General features: G+C 37.1%; 1 protein-coding gene across 5 annotated transcripts in view; it reads left to right on the top strand.

The window, feature by feature from the left end:
• Window positions 1–17,689, top strand: part of SEPTIN10 (septin 10) — a 30,902-nt gene extending 13,213 nt beyond the window's left edge. For 2 of the 5 annotated variants that reach the window (XM_087756660.1, XM_087756661.1), the window contains 6 exons: window positions 1,617–1,778; window positions 3,354–3,450; window positions 4,257–4,425; window positions 12,526–12,658; window positions 15,432–15,622; window positions 15,877–16,825. In XM_087756660.1, coding sequence (XP_087612786.1) covers window positions 1,617–1,778; window positions 3,354–3,450; window positions 4,257–4,425; window positions 12,526–12,658; window positions 15,432–15,622; window positions 15,877–16,006 — 882 coding nt within the window. In that variant the 3' untranslated portion in view covers window positions 16,007–16,825. The other 3 variants (XM_087756662.1, XM_087756664.1, XM_087756663.1) reach the window with 3 other exon arrangements.
• Window positions 17,690–18,229: the final 540 nt, after the last annotated feature.

Below are 18,229 nucleotides of genomic sequence, written 5' to 3'. Positions count from 1 at the left end.
GGATGAGGGAACTGATTTAAATTGAAAGCTAAAGATTGTTGCTTGGTTAGAGAACTGATCAAGCTGAAAAGTAATGTCTCCTGGGACAGCTGCACAGATTTTAGTTCTACCTGGCAATGAGCAGCTGCAGGCAAGGGGAAGGGCAGGACTGTTGGTTTTATTGCAAGTGTAGACTTTTTATGTGGGCTTAAAGTGATTCTGTATTAATGGCCTATAGCTTTCTAGCAAAATTCAGTTTTGTAGTTGTTGAGAGTTGTAGCTGGGGAAGAGGCTGGAAGGGAGTCAGTTTGTTTCTGAGTGAGTAGTAGGCATAGGAGGGAGCAGTGGGACTTGGGGCACATCTGTATGTGGTCCAAATCAATATAATTTAAGTCTCTTGTTAGTACAAATGTGTGCTTTCAATTAATGCTATTCTTGGATGAAAGTACTGAGATACTAGTTTTCAAGTAAACCTTAGATGCTGCAAGCAGAAATTAATTTTATTTAACAGATTAAGCAAAGATAACTTTTTTTGTTGCTTATCTAAAGCCAGACTAGTATTGCTTTTAAATTTGAATACAATGGTTGTGATTTAACATCAATGTTAAATAAGCGTGCTTTTTTTTTTTTTTTCATTTGGACATATTGCTTAAGGCAGAAGACTTATTTCAAAAACATCCATTTTAAATCCGTTCTTGAGATTCCATGCTTAGGCATTTCCATTCAGACAGAATATTCAGAAGAATAAAAAGAATGTGTGTGGGGTTTTTTCTTTTTTTCTTTTTCCTCCTTCCTTTTTGCATCTATGATCAAGGAACTCTTGTAAAACTCTCTTCTTCTGATATCTGGAAGAATTATTTATATTGTTCTTCCAAAATATTTGGACATTGGCATTAATTCTTTGTATCTAGTTCTGAAAAATGCTTATTTTGGGAGCAGTGAGAGTATTTTTAAGAAAAATTTGGCATCTGCTAGCTTTCTAAGTTACTGTCATAACTATTTTAGGAAACGGGGAGCTTACCATAGTAGAACTGAATTTCGAGTTCTGAATAATTAGCGTAAAGACTGGTAAGCAAGATTCTTCAGTCTTCGTCATTCCTCTGCTCGCAGCAGATACTTGAGAAACTCTTTGCTGCAGTGGTGAGGTGAACAAGGTGGTGTTGCAGCTGAAAGGAATCCAGAGAAGAGCTCAGGGGCAGGCAGGGTTTGGTAGCCAGCTTCCTTTTCTTTGTGTATTTAAACTGTCAACTGTCATTTAACACCTGAACCATGTCCCCCGGTGCTATAAACTAAAACAATCTGTGTTTTTAGCAGAGATATAAATACTTAATGTCATTTAGTTAATAAGCAGGCATTGCTGTTCTTTTGAGTACTTCACTGTGTGAGACCTCCTTCCTTGTTCTTTTCTCAAAATCAATTAATTTCAGGGGAGTATATTAAATAATCTGTTGCTATTTTGTTAAATGATGCCACTGAATGTATTTTTCATGGTTTGTGAAGCTTTGATATGACTTGATGGAGAAGTTTGGACTGTGGGGGAAGTTTTAAAGAGCTTGTCACCAAACAATTTAATTTATAAAAGGTACCGCCTCAAAATTGAAGTCTTACACATTTCATATAATTTGTATCATTAATAGGTGAACATTATACCAATTATAGGCAAAGCAGACAGCATTTCTAAAACCGAACTACAGAAGTTCAAGAACAAAATAATGAGTGAATTAGTTAGTAATGGCGTCCACATATACCAGTTTCCAACTGATGATGAAACCGTTTCTAAAATTAATACCATCATGAATGTAAGTAAATGACAAAAACATTAATATTTCAGTACTAAAGCATCATTCTCTAATGCCGATTCATGCCTCTTCTTTCACTATTATCTTGAGGCTTATGGGTTTGTATGTAACAAGTTTGTTTATTTTTCTCTCTCCTGCAAAAGCTCCTATGTTTTGGGTTATTTTTTTTCCCTACTCGCAAATCTCCCTGTCCCTCTGCTGTTGATACTACTTGTTTTAGGAGGCTTTTTCTTTTCTGGCTCAGCAACAGAAAAGAGGTTCTCACTCATAAACACTTCTTCTAATTTCTGGATAATTAATATGTAATTACTAACAGGTGGATAGATTGGCTTTGTTCTTTTCCTCAGCAAATACTACCTTACATCTGTTAGGGAAGATATTCCAGTGCCTAGTTTCTTCAGTTTCCTCTGGCCTTTATGATAGCAAGTCTTCCATCTGCTTTTTCCTTTTATTTAGTACTTTCATTTGAAATTAGGACAAATTTTCTCTGGGGATTGAAAAGTCAGATATAATTCTAGCTTTTTTCACTATTGTCCTTTCAGATCCTCCCAGGAGTATCTGCCACCTTCAACTAAGCTCGTGAAGCTAGATGTCTTTGCTTTGAGCACTCTGACTGTATTTGCTGTTCCTGTGCATATGTTTGTAGATGCACACGCGCAGATGTTTGCATGTACTGGAGGTTGAAAGTAGGGAGGAGGAGCTGGTATGCCGGAGCGTATGGCTCAGCGGTCCCAACCTCTGTCACTTGTGCCAGGGAGTGAGGATGTGCAGGCTGTCGTTCAGTAACAGGTCCTTCTGCTGTGGGGAAAGGTGGTGGTCTGGTACTTACCCCTTTCATGCTCTGCTAGAGAATTATTTTCCAGTTACTGATATTTTCTTTTTATTTGGTCAGTTGTGGGTCAGCACGCAGACAGTCAGTACCCAGCCTGTATTTCTGGCTGTTTGGCCAAGCCCACAGCAGTAGCCGTACCTCGGGTTCAAACCTGTGATCGTCTCATGACTGTTTCTGGGGTTATGAACTCTGGCTGAATGTGAATCGGAGGGATGTGTTCTAGAGCGGCTGTCTATTTGCTGCTGATACTCTTCCTAATGCAGCTCAGGATGTAGTCAGCCACCTTTGACGCTGGGGCAAACCTGCTGAATCAGGTCCAACCTGTTGTCCACCAGGAACCCCACGTCTTTTTCTGCAAAGTGCCTTTCCAGACACTCAGCCCCCCAGCATGTGCTGGAGCATGGGATTATTCCTCCTGACGTGCAGGACTTGGCATTGCTCTCATTTGAACTTCATGAGATTCCTGTTGGCCCATTTCTGCAGCCTGTCGAGGTTCCTCTGAATTGGCAGCACACCCGTCTGGACTATCAACCACTCCTCCTGGCTTTGTTATTGTAGCTTGACTTCTGTATCAGTAGTTTGAGTAGCTACTGTTCTCTTCAAAGGGTTTTTTGATTTGAAACTGCCTGTTGGCTTTTCCTGAAATGGTGTTTTTCCCCCCTAATTTATTTCTGAAGTGTTTGCTTTTCAGTTCTGTCATAAGAATGCTGAGAGATAAGGCTGTATTGGTGTGACTCTTACAGGGGCATTTGCCATTTGCCGTAGTAGGAAGTATGGAAGAGGTGAAAATTGGAAATAAAATGGTGAGAGCTCGTCAGTACCCTTGGGGCATCGTACAAGGTAAATGAATTCTCAAAGGTATTTTTGCGAGATTTTTGTTGTTGTTGAAGTATAAAATTCACCAATACTAAAAGGGGCTGGTATTATCCACTGATGCCATATTGATTGTATTTTGGATCAACAGTTTAAGGAGTTTAGCAGTTAATACTTGAGGTGCGCACTAACTGGTAGTTTCGTCAGCACTGATGCATCCCTGCAATCAAGCTATGAGATGGTGTATGTACTATTTGGGTAGGTTAGTATTGTGGCAGTGCCTCTAGCACTACCAAATTTCAAAGTTCTATGATTGTGAGTAAAGAAGGGGGGGCGCGGAAGAGAGAAATTTGTTGTTGTTCAACTCGAACAGGAGATCAGGATGTGTTGGAACATAGAATCATAGAATCGTTAAGGTTGGAAAAGACCCTTAAGGTCATCAAGTCCAACAGTTAACCTAGCACTGCCAAGTCCACCACTAAACCATGTCCTCAAGCACCATGTCTACCCTTCTTTTAAATACCTCCAGGGATGGAGACTCAACCACTTCCCTGGGTAGCCTGTTCCAATGCCTGACCACCCTTTTGGTGAAGTTGTTTTTTCTAATATCCAACCTAAACTTCCCCTGGCGCAGATTGAGGCCGTTCCCACTGCTTCAGTGTGTATATTAGAAATTACAAAGAAGTATAAGAGGTATCATAAATAACAAGATACCTTTTCCTGGAAGTATAATGAGTAAACAAAATAAATGAATCTCAATGTTGTTTAAAATAGATTTTGACAATTTTGCTACTTTTGCATAATAACAAAATCTTCCTCTTTTAACTTATTAGTGGAAAATGAGAACCACTGTGACTTTGTAAAGCTTCGCGAGATGCTTATTTCCACAAATATGGAAGACTTAAGGGAGCAGACTCATGCACGACATTATGAGTTGTACAGACGCTGCAGACTGGAAGAGATGGGCTTCAGAGACATTGGCCCTGAGAACAAACCAGTCAGGTAAAGGACTTCATGTGCAGCACTTGGTTTCAGCATCCATTTGCTTCACATTTGACTGTATCAACCCAATACAGAGCAGGGTTCATACACAGAATAGGTTTTCTAAGAGGGAAAGAATTGTTTTGTGGTGTGTTTTGGTTTTTTTTTAATCAGATTAAGTGTGTAGCTGTTCATTCAGTTATCTTCATGGAGAAGTATATGGGATTATATGAGCATTGCTTTTAAAGGCATAAAAGGTAGTTGTATTTCTGAAATTTTTCTCTTTTAGAATAAACCTGGGGATTTTAATTTTTGTCGTGGAGGACATAATTTTTCTTCGCTTTATGCCTTTTAAATTATTTTCATTCTATATTAGCATGCTGTTTTACTTTCTCTCTTAATAATGTCTGATTCTGAACAATGATTTGGTTGAACTCAAAGTTCAGAAGGAACTGAAGCAAAAAGTTAGACAAAATCATCCGTTACACTGTTGGCTTCCCACATTATCTGCCATAATAACAAAGGTCTAGCCTTTTCAGGTCAAGAAATCTCTTGCTAGACTGTAGGAAGTTAATAGAGGATTCCAAAGGAAAGTTAAGCAGAGGGTTAGAGACACTCGGTTGTTTCATGTAGTAAAGCTGTTTTATGCATGGGACTGTATTTTGTAAGTGATTAGAATCCTGATGGGGAAGAACTGATGCTTCAGGAGTTGTTCAAGCCTTCACGGTTTAGCAAAGTGCTATTGTTGCATAGTCATGGTGGGAAATACTGACTTAAACCAGATATGAAAACAAAATACGACTTTGCATTAAAAATGGTTTCTAGTGCTTTGAACCAACGGGTTTGTTTACTTCCTGTTTTACTTAGAGACCAGACTGTCTCTACCCATTCTGTTCTGGTAAAAATAAATGACTTTTAAATGACTTCCCTCCAAATAGTTGTTTTTAGTGGCTTAAATTCTTTGCTTTCACCTGTACTTTGCACAGAAGTTCTATGGTACTTGCAGTTGCTGCTATGGAGCAGCATTTCTTTCACTTTGACTAAGTCTTATTTATATATTGTTCAAACAATAGTGATTAAATAAGATTAACGTGGCCAGGGAAGATGCTGGATGCGGGCACTTCCTTCTGAAGTCTTAATGTCAAGGCACATTTAAAGAATAGTTCATTTAGGTGATCTTGAGCTGACCATGAATCACAGTGGTGTCTTGACGTTTCTCTTGACTTAACAGGAAAGGAATAAATCCTTTTCATAAATAGAGAACCAGAGGTGAATGAGGTTCAAAACCAACTGAAACTGACCATAGACTTTTCATTGGGTTTACGTTTAAGTTTAAGAACATACACTAACAGCTGATACCTTGTTCTCTTTGTCTAGGGATAGCTTTTTTTAGAGGTTTGTTCATGGCAATATTGACTGCAGTACCTTTGGCTTTTCTGAACTTGAATTTCACAATGTACAGCCATCTCAAGATAAGAGTTAAATCATAAAAATGATCACCCACAGAACTGTTTTCTTCCACAAACACAAGAACTGTCTTTGTAAAACCCCTAAACAGTTTGCATTTTACTAACGGTATAAAGTGGCAGGTTTGTATCAGAATGTCATAGTATTTTGTGCTTCGGAAGTTGGTTTAGAAATGGATTGCTTTGTGGAGATACAGAATAGCTAAGTTCCCTCTGGTGTGTAGTTTTTATGTACGGCCCACTAAATGTCCTTTTATTGAGAGCTTTGTGGCAAGACAATACACTTAATAATTAGTTTTGGTAAGTGGCATCTATTGAAAATGTCATTGTTTTGGAAGGATAAGAATAGGTATTCCATAAGAATCTAGAAAAACTAAATTTTTCCCAGATTTACTGCGACAGGAAGAGAAAAGTGGAACTGGATCTAGGATGTGTGGTTTTCCCCCAGTTATGTGGCATAGTGAATGACACTGAGGTCTGAAAGAGGCGGCGTTTGGTCTTTTGGGAGAGACTTTTTATGATACCATAAAAAAGGAAGAGAATTTAAAGGCTCTGTATGTAGTGTAATTAGCAGACTAATGTAGCCTTACCCATAAGGTGTTTTATGAAGCTACTGAGGAAATGATAAAAAGTATCATCCTCAGCAGTGTGATAGAAAACATCTCTTTCCATAGACAAAGTTCAATGCTTCCCATTTTACTGACTTGTAAATTTAAATATCTTTAAGAATAGGGACTATTCTGTTCTTCTAGGCAAAACTGTGTTATTAAATCATCATCCTCTTTGTCCTTAAAGATGTTTACAATATATACACATGGATTCTAAGCGCTGTAGTTTTAAATTATAGTTAACATTGCATAGCAGTATATGACCAATGATTAAAATTTCATGCTACCTGTGTAAATAATGATCAAAATGCATGCTGAGAAGTCATCTTTTGTGCCTGTGATGTAGCTGTCTACATACCAAATTGGGTAATCTGAACTGGGTTATTTTATGTAAATACAGAGAATTTCTGCTAGACTCGAATAATTGGCTGATTTTACTGCACTGGAGTTTGTAGCATTTGAACATTGACCCTGAGTAGCTAACATGCCCTGCCTTTTGGCATGTTGTGAAAAAGCTGTCTGTGAAGTTCCTGTGCCACTCTTTTGGATTTAAAAGTACAAGAGTAGTTTATTAATCCAAAATTGTACACCACTGCAAAGCAAAACCAGTAATTCTTGGATTTTCAGCTGCCGTGTGAGATAGGGTGTGGGCAGACATCTATAACGGCTTTCACTCTTACATGTGAAAAAGCATGTTGGCAAGCTTTATTTTTTTATGGGAGACATGGAAAGAGATGGTTTCAGCATGCAATGGAAAAATATATTTTGCATCTTTATTACTGGGTGTGAGGAGGGAAAATAAAGATAGTAGTCTGAAGTGACTGTCCTGTGTACACTTTTAAAAATACCTATTCCCTAATCCTATATTTTTTGTGAATTTGTGTCATAATAACTTTTAAATTTTTTTTATTTGCCATTGCATTCTAAGAATTAACTTTTTCATTAACCATGTTTCCAGGGAAAAAGAAGTTTACATGATCAGTCTGTTAGTCTCTCCCTAATAACTTATGAACCCGCTCTCCATTTTGAAACTTGAAAGGGCTGGATGCTTCCAGGGGATTACATGGTTAGTGTTCTCACTGCAGGAAAAGCAGAAGACCTCTGCTCCTACCAGTTGGTGGCCAGCCAATGTGCATTTGTTGTCAGTAAATTCTTACCTCTGAATGAAGTACTGTCTTTTGAAAGTCTTGGGAGCTTGGCAATACTGCAGTAGGATGAGGAGGTCATGGGTGATTCGGAAGTAGCCAGGGCTACTGCACGTGGAAGATCCATGAGAGTACTCACAATAAGCAAAGAATATTTAGGAAGTATGGAGAGACACTAATGGTATGGTTAAAAAGGTGTAAGGATGTAGGCAAGACTTTGGGTATTACAGTCATTGAGCGAATAGCACATAAAATCATCCATAGGAATTTGGACTATTAATTCTGCTGCTTTCAGGACACCTGGTTTATACTGGCATTTTATCAAACCATTATTTATTTAAATTGGATAACAATAATTAGCATGACTTAAATTAATGGGTGATTGGGAACTTAATCTCGTTCATATACCTTGCAAAAACAATATACAAAACTTTTTTATGAAGAGTCCAGTCTTATAGCGGGGCGTCATTCCAAAAGGTCATGAGAATTACAGTCACGTATGTACCATATCAGATTAAAATATAACATGTGGTAAACCACTTTAAAACTGAAGAATCTACCATATGGTGCTTCAGGGAATAAATGGAATACCATCTAAGGCTAAACTTAGTCATATAGGTATAATTTGGTTTCCAAGCCATGAAAAGCAGCCAATCAGGAATGGTCTTGGAGAGCCTGTTATAGGAAAATTTATGTAATGAAGTCAATGGATAGCAGAGCATTTGGGGGGGTGGTATATGCATTTTATGCAGTATCTGTTGGATGTAAAATCCAGGAAGTGCTTTCATTATCATCTTTTAATATTTAAAAGTGGGATTTGCATTTCTTTGTTGTTGAAATGTAAAGATGGAGCTTTTTTTGTGTGGATGGTCTAGTCCTGCCTCTTTGATGGTCCAATTATGTCCATTAGGAACATGTATTCCTAGGTTCAGGTCAATCTCGGCAAAAGATAATTGCTGAGATGTCCAGAATGGAAAAATTTGGGATAGTTGAAAACAGAAATGTAGACAAGAAGAGTGCTTCCAGCCAAACAAACTTCTAAATATGTACACACCTAGTAAGCTTAGATGTTTGCAAGGGAGGATTACTACTGTTTTGAAGTTGGACATTTTGTAAGTCCATTTTCTAATCTAGGCTCTTTTGTTGCTTAAGGGGACATTCCTGTTTTGAAAGAAGAAAGCTAATAGGCAAGGGTTTCTTGAAAAAAGCCAAAGATTGATAGTCAGGCTGTATGCTTCCATATTTGGATTCTCTGATGTTAATCATTTTCTGATTTGGTTGTTTTTCTGTGCTCATAATTACAATTTGTTCTTCATCGTAATTGCAGTTAAACATAAACATCTCAGTTTCTCAATATGTGAGCAATCATTCCATGCTTTATTCCTCCCTGAAACTGGGATATTCGTACCTTGGAGTTCTCAAACAAAAACATGTTTCTTTTCAGTCTGTTTTGAGGATGATGACAGAAAAACAGGAAGGATTCAGTAATAGGAATAAGTTCACATGTAGAGGAAGGTTGATATGACTCTATTTGTCTTTCCCAAGAAAGGAAACATAGTATCTGAAAGGCTATTAGACTTCTTCCTTAAGAAGTCACTTGGATATGGAGTTCATCTGACCAACTGCAGACCTTTGGATTTGAGCTAAATATTTTAACCTCCTTATGGTAAGACTGAACTGCTTCCAAAATACGTGTTTTTCATGCCTCCACTGGGAAAATAGTAATTATTTAGATCTACCACGTCTTTAGTGTTGCTTAATATCAACTTAGGTAGTTCACTGAGTCAAGGGACCATGCTAAAATTACCTGCCACTAGTTAACTTTTAAATTTTCTAGTTTTTCTGATATACCTTAATTGATAGTTGAATTTTATGCAAAAAGTTACAAGTGTAGTTTTCAAATTTGAAAGCTTTTTTAAATTTAAATGAACAAACTGTAAAATATTGTGTAAATATTTGTGGTGTTCAAAGCGGACAAACATTGTGTTCCACTGAGAGTTGAATTCACTTCAATCAGAGTCTTTATTTATGAACATAACATGTTTGATTTGCATCTTTATATTTAGGCTTCCATGTTCTAAGTCTTATGCAGATAGAGAAACTGTATGTCACAGCTCTGCTTCTGTAGAAAGGTAGGTGATAGTGCTGTTATGAGGTATGTAGTGGATTAGTAAGGTGTAGACTTTCTTCACAATCCCTTCCCTTCCTCCAAAACCTCAATAAGAATACATTATTTAAATAATTATTGTTAACATCTTAATTTTGCAAGTGGTTTTGTACAGAGTATAAAATTCTAGGGGTCCAACCCAGAAGAATGAGAGAACCTGTGAATTTGGTTTTCATAATGTGCTATATGAGAAGCAGTGAAACCAGTCTTCAGGTACATGGAGAAGTGTTTTACTGTGAGCAATGGATGCAGTAATGTTGAAAGGATTAGCTTAAGGTCTGGTGAACTATTTTCTCCCCCTCAAACCTCCTAAAACCAAAGACTGTTTGGATCATTATGTTGCTGATATGCCAAACACAGAAGAGGAAAGTTGTTTTAATTTTATCTTTGTGATTTCCAGAACAATTCAGTCCAGGGGGAGGAGGATTTAAAAAATACACTTTTACTTCTCCTCTTCTTTATACACGTAATTTGATTACCTAGTAAATCCAGTGTCTTCAAAGTTAATCTTTTACTAATTTCAAGACAAAATTGCTTTTACCTGATAAACTAGCTTAGGTTGAGTCTGAAGATGTCCACATAATGAAATGAAAGTGTGATTGCAGCATGTTAACTTAGTCTAGCGTTTGCTCTAGCGGCTTTATTGCACCCAAAGGCAGCATGTTAGCTAGCAAAACTGACGCAGGGCCCAAAAGTGTGTGTAGGGAGGTTGCTAGCACTTGAAAAAACTATGCGGTAGCTTTATTGTTATTACATATGCTGTCTAAACTTAGAGTGTATTAATATACCTGTGTGAAAACCATGCCCTCCTTTCACGTGGTAGATACAATTTCAGGATGAATGACCTAAGTTACTTCACAGCTGATTTAAAAAAAAACCCACAAACCCAAAAAGGTTGTTCTTCCAAATTTGTTGTGTTGCAATGTATTGCTCAAGTAAGATAGAACAGGAAAAGTGCTCTGACCTTGAGATCTTACAAACATTAAGTCTGCATGTGTAATTTCAAGACGATTCCTCTCTCTCTTTAGATTATATTTTGAATACAAATAAGAAACCTTAGGATTGAGAAACTGCCCGGTTATCATGAATTTAAATATAGAAGAGAGCTGTTTAAGCTTACTGTTGCTCTAAATCATTGTTTTTAGATGTCCTTTTTTGTAAGTCTTTCCATTTATAAACTCTTTTAATAGAAACAGTAAAAGATGAGACATAAAAACTGGTACAAAAGTGTGTATGTGTATTAAAAATATAAAGCAAATTTAAATATTTGATATACATATATATTTCTTTTACATCAGAGTGGAAGGCATGAGATACCTGGCAAAGGACAGTAACTCCTGATGGCTGAGAAAGGCTGGGTAGCCAGCACTCAGGAAGTGTTAGAAGAGATGAGCGGTGTAAGAGAATAGCCCCAGAATAAAGAGCTAGAGCGTTATCCATGTTTTGATCCGTTCATAAGCCCTGTGTCCTACAGGATACTGGACAGATCCTTTTGTTTTTGTAATAACCATTAGCAGAGCTCTGATCCACCAATTCTGCCTCTCTGGAATCTTGTGACTTAGAGAAGATTGTGGTAAATGTTTTGTTGGAAGAACTTGTGTCATTAAGCAGGTATGCTTTTCAAAGGTAGTGTGCTCTTCGGTGTATGAGATACATCTGTGTACAAGCTCCATTCCTTTTTCCCTGAAAAGCAGAACTTTTCCTGCCAGCGCTGTGGTGATAGCAGTGGTAGTACACACCCTGAAAATGGCAAACCTCTAGTAGCATATGAATAAATTACCAGCATCTTTTAATATGCTATGATATGCTTTGATATGAAAGGAGTTTCTCAATTTCGAATACCTGTGGAAAAAAATTGTCTTGTGTACTGAAATATCTAGTAGACTTTTTTTTTTTAAAAAAAAAGGAAAGGAGGCATAGATTTGAAAGTAAAGAAATGTTTTAGTTACTTGCTGTTTTGTTCTGTTGCCAGATATTTGCTCAATGATCTGAACTAATTTACACCTCCTATATAATTTCAAATATAAGTGTGGTATGTATGCAGTATGTTAGCTTCTGGGAGAGAGGATTCAGGAAAAAGTAAGCAGTCTTGATGTTTTGGTTGATGCATGTTGGAAAGTAACCCTATCTTTTGGATGTTGAACTACTTAATATAGAATAAATACAGTTTCTTAATATAACTCTACCATATTTAAATTTTGACATTATATAAAGAAAGTACTGTATATTTTGAAGGTCCTGTTATTTTCCTTCCTTTTTCATATAGGAATAATCAGTTTGTTAGTTGTGTTAATGCTCCAGATCCATTGTTTTGGTAATGTACTATTTCAAGGTTGAGGTTTCACAATGCGGAAATTTTGGGGAATTTTTCTGGCAATTTCGGAGTCTTATTAGTAAGTAACTTAAAGAAAAAGGTTCTGTGTGTTGGAGGCAGAAAGTTATAACTCAGGTCTTTTAGAACATGAGATTCCTAAAATGCTGTATTTACTTTGAAATGCAATTTGCCCAGGAGCTGTTAGCATAAATAATTTTACGCAGGGTTGTTTACTTAAATAAAAATTTAGAAAGGTAAGATGCTTGCTTCTGTTTAGGTTTGTTTATGAATTTTTAAGTGGGGAGCTGTAGAACTTAGTATTTCAGATGAATATTAATTGTTTAAATAATGTTCCAGATTGTTGGTTTTCCACATTGAATAAGCAGCGTGCTGGAGACTTGCTTACCTTTTTGGACTTCAGTCTACAGGAAGTCTATGAGGCAAAGAGGCATGAGTTCTACCTTGAACTGCAAAGAAAAGAGGAGGAAATGAGACAACAGTTTGTGCAGAGAGTGAAGGAGAAAGAAGCAATATTGAAAGAAGCAGAGCAACAGGTAAGCATGCCTGTCTGTCTTGAGTTTGTTTGCTGAGCTTTGGAACAGTTAAGTTTTTAGCAAAATCACAACTAGTTCATATTTATAATTTCCTAATATTTTGAGGGCAGTAATGCTTAAAATCCAAAGCAGATTGATCACACAGATTGATTGGATTAGCAGATTGATTAGACGCAAGCAAACAAGAGCACAAGTCTTGTGAGGAGCAGCTGAGGGAGCTGGGGTTGTTTAGCCTGGAGAAAAGGAGGCTTGGGGAGACCTTATCGCTCTCTACGACTCCCTGAAAGGAGGTGGTAGTGAGGTGGGGGTTGGTCTCTTCTCCCAAGTAGCAAGTGGTAGGAAAAGAGGAAACGGCCTCAAGTTGTACCAGGGAGGTTTTGGTTGGATATTAGTAAAAATTTCGTCACCGAAAGGGTGGTCAGACACTGGACCGGGCTGCTCAGGGAAGTGGTTGAGTCCCCATCCCTGGAGGTATTTAAAAGACGGGTAGACGTGGTGCTTAGGGACATGGTTTAGTGGTGAACTTGGGAGTGTTAGGTTAATGGCTGGACTTGATGATCTTACAGGTCTTTTCCAACCTAAATGATTCTATGAGTCTATAAATGGCAGTCTTTTTTTTTTTGGAAGGAGGGAGCTTATGGTCTAAAGGCTTTGGTGGATAGCTGGGACAAATCAATAGAGTAGGAGGTGATATGGTGAAGTAAGAGAGTGATGAATATAATGGTTGCATGTTTCTTTGTCTTCTCTAGCAGTATGCTGAGAAACATCGGTATGCCATAGCAGCACAGTAGGTGCTTTTCATGCATAGGTTGTTCTGTAAAATCCAAGATTTCAGGAAAAAATCCCATGGGTTGTTTTTCAGCCCAAGAGAGTGGAGCATGTATGTTTGTATGACCTCCAGGTTCAGTTATTAAATATAAGCTGAACCCTCATGTTGAGAGGTTTGAAAGCGGGGGGGGGGGGGGGGGGTGTGTGTTTTTGTTGGTTTTGCTTTGTTTTTAAAATCTCATCTATTCCCAGCTGCCTTAAGAATATTTGGAGATGCGGAACATTTCTTGAAAATTTTGTTGAAGATTTAGTCCTGTCAAACTGGACTGGCAAAACAGGATCTACTCATTTGCTTTCTGCCAGACTTTATCATGGTCATGCGTATTTATATTCAAACATTGGTTTAATTGAAATTGGAAACCTGTGTATATTTATTAATATTCTTTTCCATACCTCAGTCTCCCAGCAAAGATGTAGCAGTTTTTGTTAGGTGTTCAGATGCATGTTTTAAATAAGAAAAAAGGCTTAATACTTTGTTTTCTAAATCTGTTAAGTCCCCCCTGCTACTTGTGGAGGAAAAAATCAGGTTCTGTCCCTCTCAGTGTGAGGCTACCCAATTGGAAGAATACTTGGCCGTGTTCAAAGTAGGTTCAGCTAGGTCTTACGCAGTATCTGTGGTACCCTTTGATGTTTTCCTTCTATGACTTATATCAGGCTGTTTGTGAGCTCTGCATATTGCAGTTGAATTATGGATATTAGTTTTCCCAGTTCCTGATGTGGGAAAGTGATCATGCAGTCACTCTTAAAGAACCTTTGTCATATACTCTTGCTGCTCGTTCTCTGAGAAGTGTGTATGTGTATCTGGAAACTAAAGAAACCCAGGAATTTCTGTTGTACTTAAGATTGCTTTCACATTCTTTATTTAGAGGAAACTTGTAGGTGCAACGTGCAGCATTACCACTCCTGAGACATACAGCCGCTTAGGACCTTACTGTTTCTGCCCTGAATTTTTTCTTGGTATATCTGGTTTTGCAATGCATCTCGTTAACTGTTGCAATGAAATAAATAAATTAGTAGTATGCATACATACATACACATACATTGATAAAATCTGACAGGTCTACTGTGTAAAACAGGCATACTGTTATATTTATAATGTTAGTTATTTCTTAGTTCCTTCTTTGCAAAAGATGGAAATAAAGCTCTGATTTCTATACCAATACAGCTGCACTCGGATTGAGTTACACCAATACAGATGGGTACAGAAGCAGAATTCTAGGAGAGTTTATGTGTGGGCAGATGGGAGGTGAGGAAGGGTGGAGTGAAGTACCCTTTGGTTATCATGCACAACTTCACAGTAGGTTTAAACTGGTCAAAACGCATCTGGAGAGTAAAATCAATTAATTTGTCCAAAGAACAATCAAAGAATAACTACTGCAGAAAAGCAGTTAACTTCTGGCAGCCCACAAGTAACTCCCCCAACCAGACTTATTGTGTGTGTACATATTAATATGTAAATATAATTAATATACATGTTAAAATTTTATACATATATGTAAAAGACATACCTGTGTAACTAAAGTATGTATGATTCCTTGCCCACTTGCTTTTAGGGAAGTAGATTCTGCTTGACAGATCCTGATTTAATCCTTCTGTTGGTAACTGTTTCTTCTCTAAAGGCATCCTTATTTTCGATATAATAAAGATATAGTAAGATCTAGTAGGAAATCTAGTATTCACTTAGTGCCTTCCATGGTTTCCACCAGTACTTTGTGAGCAGTAGCCTGGCTTCCATGAGAACAGTCTGAGATGAATGATTCTTTTTCGGGGTTGCTGTTTTTGAGTCTTATCAGTTTTGGGAAAGAACTGCAATGTCTTAGGACTTTTAACACAAGTTGAAGTAGGTTTTACTGTTTAATTGCGGAGGGTTTTTGTGTTGTGATATCACCACCTTGTGTTACTACTTGGAAGTGGTTTTTTTTTTTTTTGTGTTTTCTTTAAACAGGTGCAGACTAAATTTGAACATCGTATGCTAATGCATAGAGAAGTAAAACTGAAATTAGAGAAACAGAAAAAAGTTCTAGAAGATGAAATAGCTATGTTTATTGAGAAGAAAGCTAATGCTGAATTACTGCAATCACAAGCATCCGTTTCTACCCCTGTTGTTAGTTTGAAGAGAGACAAGGACCGCAAAAAGTAAGTGCCGATGCTAGTCATCAGAGGCAGCAATAAATATTCTTCACATATCACTTTTATAACACAAATTTTAGTAATCTTTTAGAAAAGATACAAACATGCTCCTATTCTGTTATGTAATAAGAAGACAGAAGTGTGTAAAATACCCTCATGCTTGGATCACGGGCTCTAAAATTTACTTTCAGAGTAATTGCTGTATGTTCTATGAGCATTCTTTCTTTTTTTTTTTTTTTTTTTTTTTTTTTCCCATGAAGGAACCAAGGTTTTCGACTTGAACTCCTGTGCTTTGATGTCAGAGATGAAGAAATTGTGAATGTTCACGAACAGAGGGAGAGGGAGAAGTTAGAAAGGGAGAGAAATTCACCCAGGGAATTCCAGAAGTAGTATTTGATTGCAGCGCTCAGGTTTTGAATGTAGGATATGGTAGTTTTATGAAGCAGTCTGACTGCTGCTCTCCCATAATACTAGATGTGTCTTCCTGCTACAGATTTATGAGAGGAGAGACTGATAAAATTGGCTGTAAAATTGCACCGAGTGCCAAATATGATCTGATAAACATTTCATTTTCTTCCCTCACACCCACTTCTTTCCTTCTCCACTCCCAAAAGAAAAACTTGAATAAATTGTGAAATTTCAGAAATGTATTCAAAAGTAGTCTCCAGAATAACATGCCCAACTTCTTCATATGTAAACATTGAATTAAATGTTCATATATAAACATTAAAGTAAATGGAATTAATTTTTTTCTCCAAAACCAGAAGTCAATTAATTTATTAATTTCCTTTCCTGATAGGTTACAACTTTACTGCAGATAACGTTTTGTTGTGTAATATCTTACTGCAATTGAAAGCAGATTTTTTGATACAGAAATTATTCATAACTGCTAGATTATGAAAAACTCTAGAAGCTAGATGGCTGCACGTATTTCCACAAGTATCATGAAGACAGCTTTGACATTTTGGGGATCTGTGCTAGCAGCCTGCTTGTGTTTTTGCCAAAATTTGTTGCATTTCAAATAATGTTACTGAGTTCCTTTTCCTAGACTCCTTTTTCTGGAATTATATATGAAAGTGGAATTCTTGGTAACAGAAGTTATCTGCACTAGTATGAGTAACTCTCGACTTCAGAAAATTTTTACATTTGTTTTCTCTGTTTTAGCTTTATTTCTTCAGAGTATGTTGTGGTTTATATGCCTGCTTTTGTTTTTCAGTTCCAGCTTTACATAGTACTGATGATAGAAGAAACAATATTGTTAATTTCTCTTGAGGAAGCAATGATTCATAGGGTGCTTTTGGAGGTGTAGGAGTTGCCGTTTATTACTTAAAGGATTTGGAAATTATCTCTTGTTGCCGCATGCTGCAAAAGAAGAATTTTTAAGTACCATCTGTACGCATACGGTGCGGCAATTACTGTCATTGCCATCATGGACTTTCTATTACGAGTCTGCCTTGATACGCACTTGCCTTACATACGTGTGGCCAACTTGCTTTCATGTTAAATGCATTGTACCAAAGAAAATGTCCCTGCCATTCATAATATGAATGCTGTAGTACAAAAGTATCAGTGAATATATCCACTATAACCTTTCTAAAGAGTTATTTTCATATGGTATGGTATATTAGTCTACTAAGTGTTATTTAATACAACTGTTGATGTAATTCAACCATTTACTGGTTTTGCTGACAGCTTCTTATTCATAGGCTTTTGTGTACACTGTCCTAAATTTCAGATATGATCTTTCTAATAAAAATTTTATTGAGATATTTTTGCAGTGCTGTACTGGTGCATGATAGTTTGTCTGACATTACTAATTTAATATGGAAAGTACCTATAACTTTTTGATGCTTGTGGCTGTGGTGTTCAGTTACAGCAGAGACTGAACTTTAAAAAAAGTATTAACTACAAGAGCTTCAGGTTAAAACAAGTTTAAAATGTTTTTTATATTTTCAGTATCCATGATAACTAATGGGAAGCTCTAAGAGGGGCGGTTCTCTGAAGTTGTTTTGTGTGACTTTGTAAAAACCAAATACTAACTTGATAGAAATAAAATATATTGGTTTTGCTTAAGTGTTTCTGTTGTTCTACTTCCTCTCCCTCCCACGTTATTAAAAACAAGGAGTAAGATTTCACATTAATGTGAAAAATATAAATGGTTTTCATCTGCTCTAAATGTCTTAAGTAATTTATTGATTGGAAAAAATAGGCGATTTGTGCATACTGCGCCAGAAGGGCAGTGTGACTTGTGATATACTTGTCATATACCACTGTACTTATCATAGAATATCTCGAGTTGGAAGGGACCCATAAGGATCATCGAGACCAACTCCCTGCTCCTCGCAGGACTACCTAAAACTAAACCATATGACTAAGAGGATCATCCAGATGCTCCTGGAAATCTGACAGGCTTGGTGCCGTGACCACTGCCCTGGGGAGCCAGTGCCAGTGACCAACCTCACCGATTTTACTCACACAGTGATGCGTATCATATAAGATTGTTTTCCTTCAGTTCTGTAGCAATGGGAAGGAATATATGCTAAGATACATAAACCCTTCATTGACCAGGAAAGGGTCAAATTGCTAATTTAATCAGCTCCACAGGCACAGCAG

Source organism: Nipponia nippon, unplaced genomic scaffold, assembly GCF_047370975.1.
Source record: "Nipponia nippon isolate SJK-2023a ecotype South Korea unplaced genomic scaffold, ASM4737097v1 scaffold_2, whole genome shotgun sequence".
Lineage (NCBI taxonomy): Eukaryota > Metazoa > Chordata > Aves > Pelecaniformes > Threskiornithidae > Nipponia > Nipponia nippon.
This window is presented reverse-complemented; position numbering and strand designations above follow the sequence as displayed.